The sequence below is a fragment of the Manis pentadactyla genome, chromosome 9, assembly GCF_030020395.1.
Source record: "Manis pentadactyla isolate mManPen7 chromosome 9, mManPen7.hap1, whole genome shotgun sequence".
NCBI classification, from domain to species: domain Eukaryota; kingdom Metazoa; phylum Chordata; class Mammalia; order Pholidota; family Manidae; genus Manis; species Manis pentadactyla.
In genome coordinates, this window is record NC_080027.1 from 72181729 (window position 1) to 72200737 (window position 19009).

General features: G+C 38.7%; 1 protein-coding gene across 2 annotated transcripts in view; it reads left to right on the forward strand.

Moving 5' to 3' along the window:
- The window catches only part of ELP4 (elongator acetyltransferase complex subunit 4), a 248100-nt gene extending 229462 nt beyond the window's left edge, over window positions 1-18638 (forward strand). For both annotated transcript variants that reach the window (XM_036891830.2, XM_036891831.2), the window contains exon 10: window positions 12994-18638. In XM_036891830.2, the coding sequence (XP_036747725.2) occupies window positions 12994-13125 (132 nt within the window). In that variant the 3' untranslated portion in view covers window positions 13126-18638. The remainder of the gene's footprint in view (window positions 1-12993) is intronic.
- Window positions 18639-19009: the final 371 nt, after the last annotated feature.

A 19009-nucleotide genomic window follows, 5' to 3' on the forward strand; every position in this document is an offset into this window, starting at 1 on the left:
GTAAAATATTCATGGCAACATTACCGTGTTATATTTATATGTATAATCAGACGCACACACACACACAACACACAATAGCAACTTATCAAATACTACCACTTAATACCACCTGGGTATTAAATTAAGTTGGGAGCAAGTCAAATGTACACTACCTAGGAGAGTGTACCTTTATCTCACCATGAAAAGTGAAGAAAATCACTGCTGAAATTGATACTTTTCATCTTTTATGAAAAGTTTTTATGCAGTCGGTAGAGAGAAAGCCACATTTCATTTTGTCAAACCAATAACCTACCTCCTAACTGCCTTTGTATAAAAGCGAACACAACATGTCAAAAATAATAGCACAGCCCTCAATATACATTGAACTGGGAAAAGAAGTTAGGAACAGTTTGGCAAAGATAAAACATAAGTTAATTTTTGTATAATTTTCTCTTCATTCACATTCATACCAGGTAGACTTTGTCAAATACCTATAGTAAAGAAGAACTTGTTCATGCATGCAGAACAAAATAAAATAAGATTAAAAGCTCCAGGAAATCAGCCTGTTTCAAAAAACCATTAAAGTGTGCCTACTCCTCAAGCTTTACAAATGTGTTAATTGTCGTGTTTCAGTCATGTAAATATGTTTCAGCATAAAGTAACCAAGATTTCCTGTTGTAGAAGCACTGCTGTCTGGTGGGGTGGGAGGGGGGGTATAGGGAGGGATGAACGAGGACTAAATAACACACTGTAATGAAACCTGCCTTTGGGCAGCACATGCCTCAGTTCTCAATGCCCAGAAATACTTCACAGACACTCTAGGCTGCCTAGCAATGGGAATTTCTAATTCTGGCTAGCTTGACAAAGTAAATACAACTATTGAACATAAGGCAGCTCCTAATAAAAAACAACAATTCCCCCTTGTAAACACCTACATTTGGCCCCATTAAAAATTCTTTCTTCATACCCAGGAACTAGCAGACCCATAAATGTGGGGGTCTCAGAGTAGCTAAAGAGTAGTTGGAGGTTTGATGCTGTCAGGTTGTTTTACATTGCCATTTCCCCCAAGCACTTCATACCCCATCTCAGGGCTTTGTGCAGTAATGTTCTGCATACACTGTAGGGCATTATGCAGGCAAACACACCGGCCATTATGCTCTCAGGGCTCATTTATGGACAGCCAAAAGGAAATCAATATATTTTCATAAATATGATATACTTACATACAAGAAATATATGATTGCCACATATCCAAAATGAGTGTTCATCAAAAACAGCCAATTTTGAAAGTTATTTAGTGGACTAGCATTAATAGGATAGCTTAAGCAATTACCTGGTTTCAAAATTCCCTGATTTCTACTTTTTCACATATTAGAATTCATCTATTCCGTAAGCTGTATATGAGTCAGAACTCTGCCAGTCTGTAAATTGAATAGTGGAGTGGGTCTACTGTAGTTCTGAAAATCCCTTTTATGACTCAGTCTTGAGTTTATACATGTATTTAACTGCTAACACTTTGCTAGGTAGGAGGTAAGGAGCAAACATTAGTTTGAATTCTAGTAGATGAAAACAAGAAAATGTTACCTTTGCCACCTCCAGAGTAGTTAATATATGCTTAAAAGAAAAAAGGGATAAAAAGGAATTCTCATGTAATTAGTAGTTTGAATTTATTTCTAAAAAATGTGTTTTCTTTAAAGCTCAACATTCAGATCTAAAAACACTGAGTGTTCCTAAAGTACCTTACTATTCCTTAAGCCACCTGAGGGGGAGTACCCGAAATACTGCTCCTAAAATATTTCCTCACTTGTCTCAGGTAGAAAAGAGGCTTCCTGACAAAGCAGGCTTGAAGAAATGACAAAATGACAGTCTGTCCACAGAAGGACCCTCCATTTACTGCCAGAGCAGCAGTAGGCCCTATATCTTAAGCATCTCTCAGCTTGGTCCTGCTGAAGCTTAATTCAAATTCTATGCACTCTGGAGTGTATGTGCTCCTGCCTGCATTGTGTGTTTCAGAGCTATACAAGCCTTGGGTGAAGCAGCGGTTGGAGACCAGTTGCCACAGTGAGAAGCCCTAATATACAGTGAAGGAAAGATGAGTGGATGGGAGTCAGCTGGGGAGATACGAGGAGCCTCACTGAGGCCATCAGGGCATCACAGGGGTGAAAGTGGCTGTGTGTGACTAACCCCTCTCGCTCCTTTATCCCAGAGAAGAAGAAGGGGATTAGGAGAAGGCAGCCTTCACAGTGTTGCTGCTGCCCAAGTTGAGGTAACAATTTAAGCCACCTTATTCCAAATGTTACCTAGATGATTTTTTTTTAGTCCTGCTCATTTTAAAACAATTGAGAATAAAATGTGCAAAAGAACAAAGGAGAAACTAAAAGAAAAGATACTGACTTTAGTTTGTATTTTAAGCAGAGTTCTCCAAGAATTATCTCATTTGTTCTCCATCAAGATATTAAATAAGGGAGGAAAATAGCATGACCCCCACATCTTAAATGTCTGGATGCTCAGGAGCCTTGGGACTGAAACATGGTAATGTTCTTATTACTAGGTAATCCAAAAGATTCTGACTCACGTTTTGAGAAGATTAAACTCATCCCCACAAACAGTACTGCCAGAGTGTCTCCTCCATGAACATTTCACACACAGCCCAACCCCTCCAACTGGAGTCTTTCTGCTAGGCAGACATGAGATTGAGAACCACCATGCCCGGTGCGAGGAGGCTGGGAGGAGAGAGATACTGTGGATCACTTAATATAAAAAGAAAAAAAAAAACAGGATCTCGAGTAGCCAGTGTATACCACCTTTTGGAAAAGTCTTCTTTTATAAAACATATGTGTTTGCAACAACTGTTGTTTTCTATTATTGAAAATGTCCACTCATGGTTTTATAAGGATATGGGTGAGATAGCCCTGGTATTCATAGAAATAAGCTTACACCACTTTGCTCTAAGAATTAAATCCAAGTCACTTAGCACAACTTACACATCATATACAATCTGATACCTACCTAGCAGCTATACCTCTCATAGCCACTCCCTTGTTTGTTGACTACTCCAGGAAAGCTTACATTTTTTCTGTCCTTCAAACATGCCAAGTTATTACTGCCTTAAGTCTTATGCATTTTATTACCCTTGCCTGGAAACTTCTTTATTCCAGGTTTTCATAGGTCCTCTCTCAAATTTAGATCTTAGGTAACATGCATTCTCCAGAAAATCCTTCACCGATTAAATAGCAACCCCAGCCAATATCATATCACCATGCTTTATCCCCATCAAAGCACCTTTCACAATCTGAATTATATTATTCATTCATTTGCTTTTCTGTATGTTACATGTTTCCTCTTGAGTCATGTCAATGTCTGTATATTGCCCTTTCTAAAGTTGGAAGTTCTTTGAAAACAGGGATCTTGCCTATCTTGTTCACTATTTTATCTCTAGCACTTGGGAAGATTCTGGCACATAGAATAATGAATAAAATGTGGACTCTGAAGCCCGACTGCCTGAGTTCAAATTCCATTAGATACCCTGAAGTTGCACTATTACTTCTGCTCTGCCCAGACTTGGTCACGTGGTCCATAGCTAAGCTGAAAGGGAAGTGGAGAAGTGAAGTCTTTATTCAGGGTGGCCATCTTTTCAAGATTCTTCTACTAAAGGCAAAAGGGAGAATAGATATGGGAGGATTATTATTAGTGTGGCCTAGTTCACAACCCTTTAGAACCCAGATATCCATGCACAGCCATCTTCCCACACACTTGCCAGGAGTGAGTGGGAAATCCTACAGGCTAGAAACTACAAAAGGGCTCTGCTGGGCAGTAAGACTGTTGCCCACTTTGTAGTTCCCACTGGGGCTCTCTGGAAGAAACTCCCTGGTCTGATATCCTCTGTATCCCCTTAGGAAGTTACTCCTGTCCATTATCAGTCATGGCTACGTGAAGTCACCACTGGAGAGTGGGTCTTTTTGGGGCTGCACAGTTTTCACAGATCAGGTTTACGGGCCTAAGATTACTTTAAGTGTAATAATCATAGACTTTTGACCAGGCTTGTGATTTCTTTGCAATGCAATTCCCTCAAGACTTTAGGTTTCCAGTCTGTTTGCTTCTCTTCAGTCCCACATGCATGTAATCACAGCCAGGGAATTGTCTAGACGTAGTTCTGTGATTGAGCTTTAAGAGAGAGATCCTATCTAATTATTGATGCAGAAGGAAAACTTATACTAGACAATTGGGGACTAGCAAAATAGTTGTAAAGACTGAAAGACGTTGCCACTGACCTGGCCTCCAGGGAAGGTGCTGCCTTACCATAGTCAAGAAGATGAGGAATTGGGAAGCCACCCCTAGAGGTGTTAACTGAAAGTGCACACCTCTGTGGGTGCAGCCTTAGGGTAGGTAAGTTCCCACTGCCACCACTACAAGTGCTTCTTATCCCCCATGAAGCAAGTACCCAGACACGGAAGCACTGACCTGGCCTTCGCCTCCTCCACCATCTCACGGCTCACAGGAAGCTATCGACCAGTCACTGGAGTACTGAAGCAAAAAAACTGTTCCCACAACAGTGCTTGCCAAAGGCAGCAGTCAGAGCAGCAGAAAGATGGCTCCTGCTTCCTTTCCACCTTCTAAATCAAGTACAGATGGATGCATCTAGAATTGACCCTGAAACAACATAGGTTTGAAATGCACAGGTCCATTTATACATTATACATGTCCAATTATAAATTTATTGGACAAAATTTTGGCAGTTTGCAACAATTTGAAAAAACTCTTAAATGAATCACATAACACTAGAAATATTGAAAAAAACTAAGAAAAAGTTATGTCATGAATGCATAAAATATATGTAGCTGTTAGTCTGTTTTATCATCTGCTACTATAAAATCAACAGTAGGCTTTTAGTAGTTTGGGGGGAATCAAAAGTTATACACAAATTTTCAACTGCACAGGGACAGGGGTCAGAGGGCCAGCACCCCCAACTCCTGAGTCATTCAAGGGTCAGCTGTAATTGAATAGGCATAATTCATACCTGTCCAGTCTCTGATCTATAGGCAGGCACACCATGAGGCAAATGGATGCTTGTTCACAACTGTTCCATTGGAAGACATGAGTCTTATTTTCTGGCTTCTCTATTCTACCCATATCCCTTTCTTTCATCTTATTAGTAATGAGCATGGAGCCATCTAAATTATCAACTTGAGAGGGAAGGCAACACCCTTGATCTGACTTTTGTCTCTGAGCTGGCTCCCAATCGCTGGCTGGCTTCTTAAGGAGGGTGTTTTCACCAAGGCTTAAGGGCACAGCCATCTTCTGTGAAGGTTGTCTGTTTCATTGTCCAGGTACAGAAACAGCTGGGTTTTTCAGCCCTCTGAGGCCCCAAATTACCAAGCCTTTAGTCAGCTGCAGGCTGAGCACCTCCTTTAACAGAGCTGCAGCCCCATCTGTCTCTTCTTCCAAATTCTATACCTCTAGCCTAAGTTCATGTCTCTTTTATAAATAACATTGCTGAAAGTTGCAGGAAGCAACTGACACACCAATATTCTGAATTTCTCCCATGTTTCATCTGGAGCCGCTAATTTAGGAGTTACAAGGTTTGACTTGTAAGTCATTACAGGCATGACAAGTGTCACCAGCTTTCTAATCTGCAATATGTAACTCACTGCCCACCTTCCAACCACTAAGCCAACACATATTTAGATCACAAAACTCAAGTACTCTATTTTCCAGGTATTAAATTCTGTATAAACAGGAGATAGGTTAGGCTGTTATTAAAGAGATTCAAAAATACAGTGGCTTAAAAATGCAGCGTTGCATGCATCTCTCACAGGAGAGCCCAATTTGGTGGCCCAAGGCTCTTTTGGTGACCGGATGAAGTCAGAAGACCCTAGACTAATGTTGCCGGTTTGCTGTGCCCTCTTGAGCCCATGTCTTCCATCTGATGGTCCAGGACGGCTGCTTCAGCACCTCTCCTTGAGCCACACTTCAGCCAGTGGGAAGAGGGAAGTTAAGCTTGTCCCTGACATTTGCAAAGCCTAGAGTAAGAATGCAAATAAAGGACCACATAATCAATTGTATACCTAAAAAATACTAAGTTATCAAGCCAACAAACCATTAAATATGCTTTGTCTTTCTTCCTTCACAAATATACCTTCCTGGAAAGCCAAGTTTGAATTTAAGATCACAGTTACAGTCCAGAAATGCAGACATAAGGAGAACTGGCCTGTACCCCTCCTCCTTTCTCCTTCCTACACACAAGGCTATGTGCACCTGCTCAGGGACACGCAGGCTGCACATCCAAACTCCATCCACATAGGATGCGAACAGCAGTGCCTTGGCTATTCCTGGTGCCCCAGGGTGTGTACGCAATAACACAATCCATCCCTGGGGGATGAACCTTGGAGGAAGAGGCCTGTGCAGGTTTTGTGCACATTTGGACATGGAGTTCTAAGGTTCTGAATACCCAGGACATGTGTATAAGGAAGGGTATGGGCTCTAAATGAGCACAACCCCTTCATGCTGTGATTCTTCAGCCTGTGAGGAGGACAGATCAGGACCCAGGATGGGAGCCCTCTTGCCAGACTCAAGTAGAGATACCAAGGGATACAGGGGAAGTAAATGGCACCTCCCCGCCTTTAAAGATCTGACCCTAACCTTAACCATAGTACTTTGGCTAAAGGTGAAGGGACCAGAACTTAGTCACTCAAGCCTCATTTATTGGCAAAGGAAGCTGAGAAATGTGGCCTTTATTCAGGGAGGCCAGGTACCCCCCTATACTCAGAGATTCTTTTTCTCGCTGCAAAGGAAGAAAACATACTGAGAGTGAGCTAGCTGTCTCGCCACGGACACTTTTCACAAATCATACTTTTGTTTAAACAAGTAAGTTCTTCACAATCTGCTTTCAGAGAGGTGAGTTTGGAGGCAAAACAATGCTGTCAGTTATAATTGACGGTCAAAATAATTGCACACCTGAGCATGTTTAATGGGCAGCCAATATGCAGTGTGCCAGCTCTGAAATTTTCTCATTTTCAGATCAATCAGGAAGAAACAAATTTTTTTCAATTCAAAGGGTGTAGTACGATTAGGACATTCAGTAAAACAATTTTAATCTTAAACCCTAAGAAGAAATTGGACCTTAAACAATCAAAAACTAAATCCTAAAGCCTGAACATGTTTGTGAGTTTTTTCCAGAAATACCCAGCCACTACCAAATGTACACTTACCAATCTCAAAAGAGCCCATTGTTTTCCCTGGCCTCTTTGTATATGAGAGTTACAAAAAAATTCACCGAAATTAAGCAGATGCATCTTCCACATTGCAAAATTTTAACCCAATGGAGAATAACTACAATATAACATTACATTGTAATAGCATAATAATTATGGAATAATATAAATGTAACAATGCAAAAACATAATGATTACATAATAGCATATAACATTGACTTGTTTCATAAGTTGAAACATTCTAAAATCTTGTCAAGAAATCATAGAGACACTGTGATAAACAGATGAAACCTACTTCCTCTGTCTCCTTCCCTTTATCATCCTTGTGCCACTGGAAGGACTAATCTGTCTTTCCACAAAGGAAAGGGAAATATCTCTCTTCTTATGCATAGAGCAAGAGAGGCTCTGACCACTACTTTAGTTCCCACTCTCTGGACTTGCAGAGGCAGTGTGCATTTTCTTGGTTGGAAACTAAGACTGGAGCCCCAGGTAGTTGGTGATAGCTCACATGCCACATGGCTTCTTCTGGATGGTGATTCTTCACTGTGACCCTTCTTGAAACTGTAGCTGACTTGCTAGTTGTCTCCTTCTTCCATAATAGTAGATTTGTTCAACATTTTTGCACATTTTAAAATATTTCCCAGCCTCCCTTGAGCCAGGTGTAGCCATGTCTAAGTTCTGGACATGAGTGGAAATGAGGTGTCCAGCTTCCAGCCAGGTCTTGCCTTCTTGGCCCCTTCTTCTTCCCACCAGCTGAGAACAAAAATATCAGCCATGGAACCAGAAGTGGAAGCCCCTTCTTAAGGATGGCAGACCTGTCCTTCCAGCTCAGAATCACCTACATCTAGACTTTAAAAGGGGAGAGAAAGAAACTACTACCTTTTTTTGTTTAAGTCATTTTTTGGAGGGGATGGGAACAGCTACTTAGCTGTACACTAATTCATTCCCTACCATTCAGAGCATTGCCTCCTAACACAGACTATGGCTACAGATATCAACAAATCATCCTCCAGGTGAAAGTAACACACAGCTCTTGAAACAATCTGGAATGGATCAGGATAGCAAGCCTTTTATTAATTTATTTCCTCTCCATTATTGTAAAGAGGGAGAAATGCTTTTAAAACACCAGAAGCTTCATCTTCTCATATTTCCTTAATTAGTTATTTTGTCAGCAATGAGGACGTGTGTGAAAGATAGATTATTAAAATAAGATGGACCCCAAATGACCTCTTCAATACAGCCATGCTTATTTTCACTGTCCCAGAGCCAGGCATCTGACATGCCCCATTTTCACTACTGCCCCTACAGAGTATGAGGAAATTGTTTATAGACTTTTTAAATCTTTCCAGAAGCAAGGACCATGATTTCAGTTTCCTTTTATATTTGTTTATAGAGCTGAAGTTGAGGGCAATGTATACTTAATGTTCAGATGCTGGCTTAGTGACTGAGACCTGCTGGCTAAGTCCGATACTCTGTTTCTGTTGCTTATAATTATGTTTAGTTCATTATATTTGTAAATCATTTCCTTGCCCTAATAAACTCACTTATTTTGATCTTGTTGAGTTGTATATATTTTTATGAGCCACCTTAAATGAGTTTTGGGAGAAAAAAGAGGTATAAATAAGTTAGTGTAGTACTGGTAGTTCACAAAACACTTATACATCCCATTGGATTCTAACCGCAGTCTTTTGAGTGAGGGATAGATGAGGACACTGAGGTTTAGACAGATGAATTAACTTTCCTGAGGTCACACTCAGAATGAGTGACAGAGGGAGTTATCAATCTTTCGCTGGCTGCCCCTGTTAAGGGACCAATGTAGAATCCATATGTTCTAAGGTGTTGGCAAGTTTTATTTTAAATTGGCTATGTTTTAAAGAAAAAGAAAAATCTCTTAGAAAGTATTTGGAAATATTAACATGTATTTCTGAGCTTCTGAGTAATACAAAGTGGGCTTTTTAAGAAATGTCATAAATTTTTAAAGAATTAAAGTAAATCTCCATTCACCTGCTTAGAGTTAAAATGTACTACATCAATTGTCAGAAAACCAACAGAGCCTGGTGGTTTGGTCTTGGCAAAATATGAAAAATATAAATTGATTAAATTTATTTTAATAGGTATTTACCTGCAATTTGTCTCAAATCCAGGTGTAATCTAGATTCATTATCATGCCCCTTCTGTCTGGGAACTGTGAGTGCTGAGCACAGGCAGGCCTGGCAGGCCAGGAGAAAGGAATTAGGAAGCGGACTGCGGAGCCAGGAAATCCAATCATATGTGTCTGTAGGATCCATTTAGGTGCTGATTGGAAAAGGAGCAAAATATAGACAGTGGCTGAACCCAACAAAGAGACAGAGGTAGGCAGGGGTGAAGAATCTCCAAGTCTGACTCAGCTTGGTACCCCCTGGAACCATGGAGCAAAGCGTTTCTGCTGCTGCTTTATTGCGACCCAGGGCTTCCAATGGGCCTAAGGGTGCCCTTAGCAGGGGGTCCCCAGTCTGCCAGAACATGCTGCCAGCCTCAGTGTTTCCCACCTGGTAGCACTGTAAAAAGGTACCCATCAAGCCAGTGGAACCACTGCACATCACCTGGCCTCTGTAGGAAATTGGGAGATGTCACACCTGTCCCAAATCCCTTCACCTACATAGAAATCATCATTTTAGACAAGGCACTAATGAAAGAAATAGGCATCCAGCCAGTCAAATGTGCATCTCCTGCATCAGCAACATAATTGGTTCCTCCCAGAATCTGTGGAGGGGGTGCTGGGTGGGAAAAATTTCCAAAACAAAATATGAGAGACATTTTTGGCCCTGGCCTTAGAATCCCAGATATAAAAGGAGGAAGATGAATACCTTGATTTGGTTTACAGGGTTGAAAATGGTGTGTTTTTTTTATAGTCTGATTTTTATTTAAATGATTACTCAGTAAAACCTCAAGGTCTAAAATTTGTATGCCACCACAGCCTTGCAGCTTTAGTGTAAAGGAGGTCACCATGCTATGGAGAATATCGCACAGCATATTTCTTCAGAAGACAGATCTGGGGTACAGCAGCATCTGAATGTTTACTTGTCAAGTGTGTAAATGCTTTGGAAGCCTCAAAGGAAAAGTCCCTGGCGCACCTGGCAAGCCTGGAACTTGATCCTTCCTTCTTCCTTGCTGCTTCACATCACACTGACATGGTGCACAGGGGGGTGCTCAGAAAAAAAGAAAACAAAACCCACTACTTGAGAATTTAGTCTGCATAGTAAGCTCCTTCAAGTAATAACAAAAGCCAGCAAAATCATACGTAGATTCCCATGTCGCCAAGTGCCATCCTTGGGCTTTTTCAAAGGACATGAGTATGCAACTAGCTTTTCAGTGTAACATTTTAGTTAGAAGCATTTAACCATATCGCCCAAAATTTTTGTGCTCATAAATTATACACGAATGATATTTGACTTTTCTTCAAAGCCATTCAACCTGAAAGATTTCCAAGCATGTCACATGTCACACTTAGCTACTTTTGCTATGAAGGGCTTTCCGCCAACTGGCTCACATTCACTGCCTAGAGAAGCAGAGGAAGAGAAATTTTTAGCAAATAGGTAAGCTCCTAAAATAAATTGCATTATGCCAGTTCTGAATAAATGACACTAGTTTCTTCATTTAGATTCTCAGAACAGTTTGACCCTTCAAGCAAATGCATCTTAAAGATTCATCATTGTACTATTAAGCAAATCACCGTTTCTACATGTCAGAATCCAACTCATTATTTCACACCTCGCCCATCTCCATGAAGCTTTTCCTGCTCCCCTTCCGTCACCATGATTTCTGCTTTGTCACTGCCTTTCTTGTAGACCTGATTTGGAGTATTCATTGTGATGGTTAGCTGTGTACTTGTCTTCATCATGTTACTATGGAAGGTGTTCTGTTCACATATCCTCTCTGAATGCCTTGTTCAAGTAGATTCTAGATATTTGTTGACTTCAGTTGATTTCCTAAACAGCCTAATCATCTGACATCAGTCTTTGTGAGGTTCCAACCAAAAGTATACACACACATGCATATGTTTTTTATGGTTAATTTTAAGTTTCAGATACCCTTCAGATCATGCATGGATCTTAGTTATTTTTCCTTTGCTTATTAGTAACAGCTATAAGAACTTAAAGAAACATTAAAATATAAAACATACAATTAAATGTCTCTTTTCTTCCAGTTTCCCCACATGAACATTGATAGAGAGTTAATGCTACAAAGACATTCATACCCTCAGACTGTAGAGGCATGCAGTCTTATAAGTTCCTAAACTTTTTGTGCCTTCATTTCTGCTCAAATTCTTTCTGGAACAAACCAGGGTATGAAGAAATGATAGAATTAGTTAAAACGAAGAAATAAATATGTCTTTGAGCTTTTTTTTAATCATTCAAGAAATAGAGATTTAATTACTTAATATGTGACAAGCTGGATGCCAAGTATGGATGCAAATGAGGAATACTGTATGAATTTTACTATTTGGATCTTACAACTTTTCTTGACCTTTCTTTGTTGACCATATATCTGTATAATAGTGTCTTTCATCCTAGGTTATTTGCAGTAAAAAATAAGTACCATAAAGCTCAAGGAAGAGTATTCTCATAAATTTTTTTAATGTTTTAAAATAGTTTGATCCTCTGCACACAGCTTCTGTTTACATGACAACAAATAAGCCTTTTATCAGGAAGGAAACTAGCTGGAACATATGCTTGTGGATCACAATATTTTGGCAAAAAAAAGAATGGTTCTATCCTTTTTTTGTCTTTTTTTTTTCCCCCACATTGAAGGGATCTTCCAGATGAAGGGTTTCATGTAGATTGTCTCTAGGTCAGTTCACTTCTACCAGGTGTTGACTAGTCATCAGGGAGGGCCCCCTCCTGCTGTACCTACTTTTCGCATCCACTCTGTGCCGCACGTAACAGACACATCCCTTTGAGTTTTGTGGAATCGTGTGGGTGGGAGCACTAACAGTTAAAAGAATTTGATAGAAAGCCTTCCAAAAACTTAAAGTTCTTTTGAAATACGAATATTTCTCCCTAATTACAGCAACAGTTCTGTGATTATGGTCGGTTACTGGGTCTATTTAAATCAACCTGTATCTGCAGAAAAACAGTGAGGGGTGGGAGATGTTCAAAGCTACACTACACTTTTGAAAACATAATCCACCAGCATGCACAGAAACAGACTTACTTACCAAGACCTGGAACAGATGTTATAGCTAACTTATCTCAGCATGTGAAAAATATGGACCCTTTGGTATCATTTTTTTTTATTATGTCACTATTTCTGTGAAAATCATAAGTTCCTAGAACAAGTATAGCCTGGAAATAGAGTCCTCAGGTCAACTTAATAGACAAAGGGCAACATGGGAACATGTAATTGATGCAAAGCTAAATTCGATGAAAAATAGCATTTTGGAGCCCTGGCAAAAACCAAACAAAGCCAAAAAAACAACTCTGCCATGATTATGTGGTTTTTTTCAATTATGCTTTTATTTATGCATTTACATGATTTCATTTCTACCTAAATCTAAATACATTTAGTATGGACTCTGGAAATGGTCCACTAGGACTCCTGGTCCAGTTCCTATAATGGCAATAATTTTTAAAATCTAGTATAAGAATAAGATGTAATTATATGGGGCTTCAGCCTGAGGAACTGTTTTAGCAGGAATTTTATATGCAAGACTAAATGCTGATCAACAGAGCATAATATTGTATCCTGAAGTGTGCTAGTGAGAGCAAAATTAATTATTTTTTTTTTCTTCTTTCTTTCCTTCTCCTGAAATCTTCTGCCATAGCGACTGCATTTGCCTCCAGACTTGTCAGACACAGTGAGCCGCTCAAGCAAACAGGATCTGGCAGAAACCGCCAAGCTGCTGGGCCCAGGCTGTGGCATGATGGCCGGAGGCAAGAAGCACCTGGACTTCTAGCGATTCCTCCTTAGTCGTTGCATGCAAAATTATATGACACTCTAATTATGATTGCTAATAGCTTATGTAAATATTTTTCTTAACAATTTGACCCTCCAATCCTTGAAAAACACAGGATTGCAGAATGAGGCCACTGCTCTTCAATTTTTAAAACCAACTTTTTACACAGAAGTAGTACAGCAGAAATGCTTTCATTTTAAAATTGTTTTGTGCTATATCTAGAGAAAACACATAATCTTCTTTTCAAATAATGCAAATAAAATGTAAAAGATTCAAACTGCCTTATAGCAGTAATCGGTGTATGTGTATAAAGGCACTTAGTTCAAGGTAAAGCAGTCTTTCACAGCAAGTAGCATATAAAACATTAGAAATTCAAAGTTGTATGAAAAAAACACATTTTCTCCCCGTTTCTGAAAAAGGTCACTTGCTGCCAAAAATACAAAGGTTTTTTTAAATTAAAAATTCATTTGCTAATATATAAAGACTGTAATCAAATGAATTTGCCTTTATGCATCCATACTAAATTGATGGAGACAAAATAATATTTTGGGATTGAGACTACAGTAAAGATAACTAGTCAGCATAGCAGTTACTAAATATAAAGAACTCAAGTGATAGAAAGCATGGAAAAAGAAGTTGGTGGTCTTCTGTTTAATAATCCTAAACAACTCAAGTCAGCACTATGAAATTATGTCAACAGACATAATTCAGGATTGAAATTCAGACTGACAGCTGTGTTAACACTAGGATACTGGGAAGAAAACAAGCATTGAAGCTTGGCGAGAGATTTTTTTACAGAACTTAGGTCTGAGACAAAGTAGAAAACTGAGGCTCACTCAGATTTCCGCTGTATCGTGTAAACCCTTTGTTAATTATGAACTTTGGTTGGTATGTATATTTATAACTTATACACACGTCTATGGGGGTATATAGCATACTGAACCAGTTTTCCTATAAAACACTAGGTTTTTAATTGTATATAGTTCCATATTCTCAAAGCTTTGCACACATAGCAAAAAGCAAATAGTTAAAAAGTAACTTGCATATTTAAGTAAAGAGTCTAATTTTTTAAAAAGCTGTGTAACATATGTTAGGAGAAATTGAATTTCCAAAATACATCTCAACTATGTTAGAATAATTTGAAGCAGTTTTAACTAGCATTTAAACAGTTTGCTTTAAATATACCACAAATTATACTTTATTTGTTCTTGACAACATTGTAGAAAACAAAGGCTAGGTTTTTTAAACTGTCTCACCAATATGATGAATGTCAGTCACTTAAAAAAAAACCCACTGTAGCATAAACACATACTGTATACAGCTTTTATTCAGAATTAGAATAATTGAATCAATGACAGTGATTTGCCAGGATGTCAAATCTCTCCATCATATCCTGTCACTACCAGTTTATTTTTTGTGATCAAAATCAAAAAGACAACTATTTTGTCACCCGCTATTTCATTAGTACTAAAAATCAGGTTTCTTCTATTTTTTTAGAGTGTCTGGTTTATTTTTTCCACTTCTTTTAATTCGAAAGACACAAATTCTTCCCCATTTTCTTTTCAAAATAAAGTTTCAGAATTGATCTGTCAGTTAAAATTAAAGGGCTTTTATATTAAGCAAAGGTGCTTTTAAAATTTAAAGCAACTTCAAAAAATCAGCATAGTCCATAGATAACAAATAATGTACAGATACTCCACAAAAGCTTTGTTATGTCCTTTGAAAGCATTATGAACAGTCTGAATAACTTCAAATGAATATTTTAGTAGGGTTATTATTTTAATAACTCCCAACCTTTTTCTCACCGTGTTGTGATTCATTTTATACAAACACACAACAGAACAATTACATAGCATTTGACTCTGAAAAGGAAATGTGAGGTCATCAGATATGTAAATTGCTTGTCAAAAATACTTAATAGGTCATTGATTTACTACCCTGGCTACCAAGTCTATAAAATTAACACCCCATTACTAGTTAATAGCTGCTTTACAAATAGATAAATACTATAAAAATTGGATGTGCATATTTGAACCCTTATTTTAAATATAAAAGAAACTTAAAACTCAGTAAAAGTGCATTTTGAAAAATAATAGTACCTGGGCTTTCCAAAAATCAGATCCAAGTGTTTTGTTGCTCTGATTCACTAGGCATCACTTATTGTAAAAATAAGCTACTGGAGAGGGATGTGTATTTTTTGTTTTCCTCCCATAAAAGCCCACACTAAAAATATGTTTTTTCCTTTTGAACATCATCAAAACATCATCAATTATCCAACTGCTAATAACATGAGGACATCATCAATTATCCAGCTGCTAATAACTCACTACATAAAAAAATTGACTTTCAATTGACTATAGAACTACAGGCCATTTTGATACATTATGCAATATATACTGTATTAACACATTTTCTCAGTTATCAGCTTTTTGCAAAGATACAAATATGAAGGTGACAATGCCAAACATAGTACTTGAAATGTCCTCATATCTTTTAAATGTTTCTAAAACTTCAAAGCCCTATGTGGTATTCACTTCTTATGCTAGATTTGCCTTTCTTTAACATGAGGTAAATATTTTGACTGTTGCATTCTACTCAGGTGCTGGACTTCCAAGACCTTCTCAATTTCTTTTTAGCAGCCACTAATTTTCACTTTTCCTTTCTTCCATTTATTCTTTATCTCCACCTCCAAGATCTGCAAATACTAACACTAGACAAAATAACTACTTCAAAAGGAGCAACACTCTCTTATCAATTCCCTATCTTTAAATTTTAAAGAATCAGACACAAACATACAAAAGGAAAGGGGGGGAACCCTATTCATTTGTTTAAACCTATTATGAATGTCATTTCTAAAACATTGTGTAATGTTTTCCAAAGATAGGCACCATCAATGCCATCAAATTTAAGCAATACTAACTCTAAGTACTTAGAGTTGAACTTTAAAACTGGGTAGTGAAGTCATTTGTGACCAACGTAGGGAAAAAGAATGATGAGATTTATTCTTGAGAAACATAAGAATTTGTATTTGGCCTTGGTGAGTCAAACATACAGAGAAGAAAACATTTTTGTTTTGTTTTGTTTTTTAATCTTGTCAACATTAAGGCCCAGAGCAAAAAGAAACAAGAGAAGAATATAGACATCATCTTAAGATGACAAAAATTCACAGAACAAGTTGAACCTTAAAATTATACTATATAAATGAATGTTAGGAAACCTAGTTATGAATTTCTTTTTAAGTGGGAAGAAATGATTGTGAGTCATAAGAGGAAGCCAAGTTGCATACCATTTAAGAGTTAGGAGGTACAGCTTTGGGGGAAAAATATTCTGGAAATTTCATTATAGTAAGAAGCATTTGTTTAACTGAGAGTAATCTGAATGTTTCTTACTCAGACATTCAGCTCCAATTCTGTTCCCCTGGTCTCTGTAAGTCATTAAGTTTGGAGAAAAATCATAGGCTATTTATTAGTCTTGTGATTCTACTGAGGACATCACAGATAGATGGTCACCATCATAGAAAATCACATCAAAGCATCCCTGCAGAGTCCCCACTGGTAAATATATATCTATCAGTAAATAAACACAAATAAATTATTTCAGCAGTGAGTAAAAGGCCACCTCCTGGGCACTGCCTCTGCACAGTGTCACGCTGTCCCTGGGAGAGGCCCTGGAGCACCATTCAGAAGGAAGCGCCCCTCCCTAAGGCAAGGGCAGAAGGCGAGGCAGCCGGTCCATCCTGCAAGACCAGAGGGCTTCTGCAGCTGAGCAGCCGCTCTTCAGGCTCAAGCGGACTGTGCCACAGTGCCCTGGCAGTGCTGACTCTCAGAGGGCATGTACACATACCCAAGTGCACATACACAGACCATCCACTTCCACAACACTCCCCCCATTCCCAGGTCCTGCTCCCAAAGTGCCACACCCAGTTCTCCAATGTCTGTGCCTCTACACAATAGAGCCCTGGGCCAGCACTAGCTGCCTGACCGCGGCCCAAATCAGAGCCAGTTGGAAATTCCCTTCTTGGGGGGAAAAGTCAGCCAGCCAGCAGCTGCAGCACACACTGCACATAGCCCTTCTGTGATAGTTCCCCAGGCACACATCCCTCAGGGACTGTAGGCTGCAAAATGTCAGGAGGTAAAAATATCTGCATGGGTAACTGTACTGACAGTACATATGTGTGCACACTCTGCAAAGCATGCAAGCATACAGTGCAGACGCATTAAATAAAACACGCAAACACAGGAAAACTGTAATCAGCCTAGGAAGGTGTCTCTAAATGTGCAGCAGTTCTGATGGAATAAAATTATGAGTATCAGCATGCCAGAGAGATGGTTCACAATTATTTGTTCACAAGTAATTCCTTAATTAGAAAATAGATGTTGAGCTAGAAAGTTAATTTTCATGGCTTCCAATTATTTTCTGTATTTCTGATCATTTGCCTTTAGGACTTAACCCACCCCATCCGCCCACCCCCCCAAAAAAAGAGCAGAGTACAATTCCGTGGAAGTGTGTCTTTGTCCCCAGAGGTGTCTGCCTGTGCAAGCATTTACTCTCGACTGCTCCTACCCCTAGCCATTGACTGAAGTTTGCAGAAGAAAACTTCTATGTTGACTTACATGTTGTACAGACAGACAGAAAAAAAAGTCTCAGACAGGCCTTTTTTACCCAACAAAAGCTTATTTTTTTCCATTCTTTACTTGGGCTCAAGCACTCCTGCCCTGCGTGCCGCCACTTTAAACATGATCAGATCTGTGCTTCATTGCAAATAACAACTGACCAACAATAGGCCCTGCTTCATAGATTTGGGGATGTTTGGCTTAAGCTGCCAATGACTGAAGGCCTTAACTCCCACCGGCCAGTCACAGGCCGCTTTGTTGTTGTCTGTTGATGTGTCTGTGCTCATTATTCCTTGACATGCAACATCCCCCCTCCACCCTCCAACCATCCACACCGCACAGAAAGCGAGATTCAAATGGGAACAGCTGTAGTGGTTCAATGGGAAATGATGCCTCTTGTGCAAAGGGGAGGGAGAGAGAAAAGGGAGAGGGCCTATTTGAGAAAGAGAACAGCTTTCAGAGTCTTGTATAAGAAATCTACTTTTGAATATACTTCAGGGAAATCGCTGTTGAAATAGGCTGACAATGGAAATCTGCCCAGATTGAAAATGCCAACCCTAATTCAAAAGACAATTCCTAGTTAATAGCTTGTTGCATTTTTTAATTATTTCTAGACTTTGAGCTTTTGAATTAAACAGCTTTCTGGGAAATGTTACCATTTTGTATATATGTTTGTGGGTATAAATGGGCACAGGTCTATACACAGCTTTAAGCAGAATTTTTATCCTAATATTTCTGATTTATGAAACAGGGAATTCTTTAAGGATCATCAGGATTTTAAATAGACTATGTATGAAAGTAACCATTGCTTTAGGATGTTCATCTAACATGGAAACAAAATTTGTAACACCACACTATAAGGTTAAAAAGCAAATAGTATAATAAAGGAAATACAAAGGCTTTGGCATGGTTTTTACAATCAACAATGGTTAATTTTGATATGTAGTTGTGAACAACTTCAAAACACTTACGTTTAAAACTCTTGCAAGCACTTTTAATTGTTTAGGAATGAATTCTAGATGCACAAAATGATTGGACTGTGAACAGTAATACAACTATATCTAAGAACAATTAACTTTGCTGGCCAAAAAAGAAAAGTTTGATTGCATGAAAATGTGTAGAAAACATCTATAGAGTATCCTTGTCAAATATAAATGAAATTAACTTTATTATAGAAATCATTCTGAGGATTTCTAGGGAAGACAAATACTTACATTTTGACATAAAACAAATTGGATTTTATCGAAGACACACTCTACCTTTTAGCTATC